Here is a 5531-nt window from a genome sequence, read left to right as displayed (position 1 = left end):
TGAAAATCATGGTGTGTGAGAAGATTCCCTCTGTTTCTCATCATGTTGTAACATAGAATAAGCTCGACTGACAGTAGGGAGTGGAGACATCATAAGAATGTTACTTTTAACTATAGAGTAAGATTCATTAAGACCAGCTAAAAACCAGAAGAGCTTGAGTTCTTCAATGAATTTGGGTAATGCCCCACATGAACAAACAGGACCCACATATGCAGTACTCATTTCATCCCAAAGACTTCGCAACTTAGTAAAATAAGATGCAATATCTGAAGTCCCTTAGGATATAGTTCCAATTTCCCTCTGAATCTGGATGAATTTAGACCCATTAGACTGTCCAAATCTTTCATTTATGTCTAACCAGATTTCCCTAGCAGTGTCGTACCCCAATACACTGGTAGCAATATCTCTAGAGAGAGAATTGGTGATCCAAGCGATCACCATGTCATTACACCTTTCCCAAAAGGGATAATAAGGAGATTCTACTGAAGGCTTATCATGTCGACCATTGATCAGTCCCAATTTGTTTTTGGCAGACAGAGAAACAAGCATACTTTTCCTCCATGCAACAAAACCAGTGCCATCAAACGGAGGAGAAACTAAATGAGTACCAGGACTATCCGATGGATGAACATAGAATGGGTGAGAGGGATCTGGACTAAAAACAGTAAAACCCTCAGATGAAGTGGTCGGAGAGGTAGTTTCAGCATCTATAGTCATGATAGCAGCTAGTATTTCTAAAATCAAATGATATATCTAAGGGAATTTCAAACTAGAATCATATACATGCAGAGACAAATAGGAGTGAGAGTAGATAATACCGATCTTCTTCTGAAAATAACGAGACCCAGTCAAAACTCCATGAATAGACTCAGAAAAGCTTCATCCTTGATGAAATCGAACACAACATCCACATTACTATGCAGAAAAAACCCTAATTTTTGGAATATTAGGGTTTGTACATGAAGCCGAAACTTTGTGAAACTAAGGTTGAGGGTAACATCGCTCGACTCGCATAAGGGAGCTGATACCGATCCTGTGCTCTGATACCATGTTAAATGAAGAGACGCTCGATCACAGTACAAAACTCCATTATCATGGAAGAAGAAAATGAGAGACGAAGAGAGAGAAAATATCTGATCTTATTCAATTGAAATGTTTCTCTAATCTTCTTCTAGAAACCTCTTTCTGTTTTTTATATACAAGTATAAGTGGCTATCAAGTAAAAGTAAAAATGTGGCTAGCTATTACAAAATTGTGGCTACTAAATGTAGTAATATCCCATGTACAAATGTGCTACTTCATCTTATAATTGGGCTGATGGTTTATTGGGCCTGGACTATCCAACATCTTTCAAGTTTGAACACCCTTGAGAAAATTTGGCTTCGCCACTGAACACACTAAACCCCACTTCTCTTTTATTTTAACCCTTGTTGTTGGTCTCAAGGAACTTTGTCCTACACCAATCAAAGACTAAGCTCCCGGTTGGACATATATTATTTTACTCTATTCTTTCAGAAAAGGAAATTAAAAACATTGTTTGTTGAGGAATTTGATAAGTTTTTGAAAAAAATTTGAATTTTTTTTTCAAGTTCCAAAAACTGATTTAGGCCAGTTTTTGGGTGAAATTTTTTCTTCCACTTACAAAACTTCAACTTTTTTCAAGTAAGATGTATGTCCAAATACAACTTCTCACTTCCTAAAACTATTTTTCAACAGAAATTCAAAAATTCTATTTTCGAATTTCAACCAAATTTATATCCAAACGACTACTAAATCTCTAGACACCTTATATGATCCCTAATTTCCTCTCACAATTTACAAAAAATCAGTTGTACATAGGGGAAAACAGGAACCTGTCAACTAATTCGAGGTTCCACCACTTGTGAATTTAAGTTTTTACCTATAACTTTTTCATAGGTTTCTTTCCATCAAATGGGCAAAATGAACGAACTTGTAGCTAATTCGAAGCCCCTAAAAAGCCTCATCTCCTGCACCCCAAAACAAAGACAAAGTTCACTACGGAAAGGAACCCCACAAACAGAAGAAGCCAGTGCATTAGCCTTTTGTTGGTTCCTACGTGGCAGGATGTTGAAAGGTCACCATCGAACACGGTGGCCAAAATGCCAGCGTGTAAGATACTGTAGTTGTCTAGATGGCATGGGAAAGTGGACTAGTACTATCTGATTGTTATATATTATCAAAAGGAGTAGTAAATTATTGGGAACTAAGCCTATCATAGGCAGAGGGGGTTTCCTAGCTTTATCAAAGGAAAGAAAGAAAGCAAAGGAAGCATACAATAGATAACAGGCTGTCAAAAGAGCAAAGGCGGCAGCTCACATGTTCCTTTTTAGCCACCATTTTTTAATACCCCAGCTGCCCACTTCATTACACGACACGATCCCTTCTCGAGCTCTAACATAGTCATTATCCCAATTCCCCCACCATTTTGAATAATACTTTGGATTTTGAAAAAATAAATACTCGTTTTATGTTAAAAGTAAAAAAAATAATGAATTTTTATACAAATAGCCATTCATATTTATTGTTTATTATACCTATACGAGCTATTTATTTTATTATGTATTATTCGTTGTCTATAATCTATATTTCCGACTAACAAATTTCAAAAGCACAAAACATCCAGCTTCCACGTGAGAATCGAAGAAGGGTCGCATTCACTGTGTGATGTAAATAATTTATCCTAATATAAGTATTACTTACTGTTTTTACGGTTTGAACCCGTGACTTATAAGTCACACCAGATAACTTTTATCGCTACTCTAAAAATTAATTTTATATCATAAAATTATTATTAATTCCTTATCCTCATTAACCAAATGACTTCAAAGTTCAAACATTATTGTCACGAGAATTCGAATTACACATACACAAAAAAAGTCCCTCCCCCACCCCACCCCACCCACAAGGCAACACGAGAACCCTTGCCCCACACGTTACCTCTCAAATTAGTTCCTTGTTTTGATTTGCTTGTTTTGTTGGACTATCCTACTTCTGTTATAAATCATCATTAATCATTATATATGGTGCAGACATTTTGAAAGTAAACTTATGAACTTCGCTCCATTGGGAAAAATCCGATGATGAAACCTATGGACATCTTTGCTCGTCCTATATTTTCCTTNTTTAGGAGATACAACACACATCTCAAAGAACAACAACACAACTCACACAGAGTTTATATGACTATCAATGCCATTTCCATCTTTTTCAACAGCCCGTTGTACCATTTTAATCACAGCAATAATTTTCCACAGCTAGCCACAAAGGGTGTTACCACAGTCATTTCAATATCACCAATTTTTCGATTCCTTTCCATCATTTATTCCACGGTTCTTACCACATAACACATTCGCAATTACAACTTGGTTTATTGCCATTTTCTTACACAACCATATCGGACGTCTTAACCAACAACGTTTAAGGCACCACATTGACATGAATTCACAAATGGTTTACACAAGAAAACACATACTACTCACAAGAGTTCAACTTCACAACTAATCCATGAAGATATCACATACCAAGTATTTGGACACCAAGCATGGAGATCTTACAAAGGTTAAAGTTAGCCATACATACCTGGAGTTGAATCCCTTTTTAATTTCTACTTCCAATTCACCGAAATCTAGCGACGGCAATATAGTGCACAAATTAATACTCGTAACTTAGAATTCAAGGTTCAAAACCACTACCCGAACATACTTAGGTTATCAATCCCTTCTTTGCATAAGTCTTTGCTCCCACCCAATTACCCCCACTAGGTTTTAGGTTTTAATAAACACGCATGCACAATTTTTGCCATTATTTCCAAGAACCAATGCATGAGACTCCCCCCCCCTAATTTAAACCTGAAATTCAATGAAAAGGGTCAGGGATTTTACCTGCAGGAGAAAGGGGATGAAGATACGTTTGAGATTTCCCGGCCCGGATAGCTTTGAAGAATCAAATTTTGGAGGAGATGACTTTCTCTCCCAAGACCCTCTCTTCCTCTCTCTTATTTTGTGTAGAAGATCGTTAAAGAATGAGGGGTTGGGTGTTTTATTACAAAAGGGGTCGGGTTTTAAAATTTAGAAAAATAGAAACCGAGCAAGATCTCGCATTCTGCGATCGCAGAATCAAAATGCGGTCCGCAGATGCGATCGCAGAAGTGCCCCCAAAACTCTGAGGGGTCTGTTTGGGTCTGCGACAGGAATGCGGTCCGCATTCCTGTTATGCGGTCGCATTATGCACCGCAGAGCTGACCTTCACAAATCCTTGAGGAATTTATGCGACGATTATGCGGTCCGCATATTGGTTATGCGATCGCATGATAGACCGCATTTACAACACTGATTTTGACAATTCTTCTGTTCCACTCTGCGGCAGAAATGCGGTCCGCATATCAATTATGCGGTCGCATTTTGGACCGCATCTGGACCTCAAGTTTTACCAAACCACAACTTCACTATGCGGTAGGAATGCGGTCCGCATACCGGATCTGCGACCGCATTCTTGACCGCATAATGGCATTTTCTGGAAAAATTGATTTCTTTTAATTTTTTACCAGCTTAGATCAATACCAAGGCTCCGAACCGCGGCGAGCAATTCTATGCATTCCTAACACATATTCAGAGTCGACGCCTCAAGATACTAGGCTTTGAGCCAAAAAAATTTTTTACGGGGCCTCACATCCTCCCCCACTTAAAATCATTCGTCCCCGAATGAGGACCCATTCTCAAGCTGTTCAATATTGCAAAGATCAGTTGGTTTTGAAAACATGTTATGCAGGTTCCTACACCTCTCATTATTTCCCAAATTTATTTATTATTTTTTTTTTTTGAAAATTTTTGCCAGAGTTTCCTTTGTAATTTGGACATCTTCACCTGACAGAGGGCCCCCGAAACACAAATTCCAAACACCATAACAGAATTACAACCATTCCTACAACTGTCATATAATTTCCTACCTTAACAGTTGCACACATTTGATCACTTAATATGTTTTGCTTATGAATCAGTTATTGCAATGAGTTTCACATAATTTAGCCATTTCAACACATTACAAGCATACAAGTAATTCATTACCAACTTATACAACCATTACTTGATTAATTAACACAAGAGTCTTTATAAGGCTTTTATTTACCAAAGAAATGTTCACATGACTTGAAACAATCCCTACACCTATAAGTCTTGCACAACTAGAGGGACTTCACTAGCATTTAGGAAGGAATCAACTTGGACACAATGGTAGTTGTTTTAGGGATAGAAAGGTCACATTATTTCTTCTAGACTTGATCAAATAGATGGGGATATTTCTCTTTCATTTCTTTCTCCGCTTCCCGCGTAGCTTCCTCGACTTGCTGACTTCGCCACAACACCTTAACTGAGGCAACTTCCTTATTTCTCAATTTACGAACTTGTCTATCAAGAATGGCAACCGGAACCTCTTCATACGACATCTCTTCATTAACCTCGATAGTCTCGACTGGCACGATAGTGGACGGATCTCCAACTACTTTCTTCAACATG

General features: G+C 37.9%; 1 protein-coding gene across 1 annotated transcript; it reads right to left on the bottom strand.

Moving 5' to 3' along the window:
* Positions 1-276: 276 nt before the first annotated feature.
* Positions 277-717, bottom strand: LOC109211975. The gene has a single exon (XM_019375577.1). The coding sequence runs from the start codon at positions 715-717 to the stop codon at positions 277-279; it is 441 nt and encodes a 146-aa protein (XP_019231122.1).
* Between the last annotated feature and the right edge of the window lie 4814 nt (positions 718-5531).

Source organism: Nicotiana attenuata, unplaced genomic scaffold (genome assembly GCF_001879085.1).
Source record: "Nicotiana attenuata strain UT unplaced genomic scaffold, NIATTr2, whole genome shotgun sequence".
Classification (NCBI taxonomy): Eukaryota; Viridiplantae; Streptophyta; class Magnoliopsida; order Solanales; family Solanaceae; genus Nicotiana; species Nicotiana attenuata.
The sequence above is the reverse complement of the archived record's forward strand: the minus strand, read 5'-3'. Positions and strand labels throughout refer to the sequence as shown.

Coding starts and splice junctions, on each gene's coding strand:
- LOC109211975 (XM_019375577.1), bottom strand. CDS start 717: ATGACTATAGATGCTGAAACTACCTCTCCGACCACTTCATCTGAGGGT.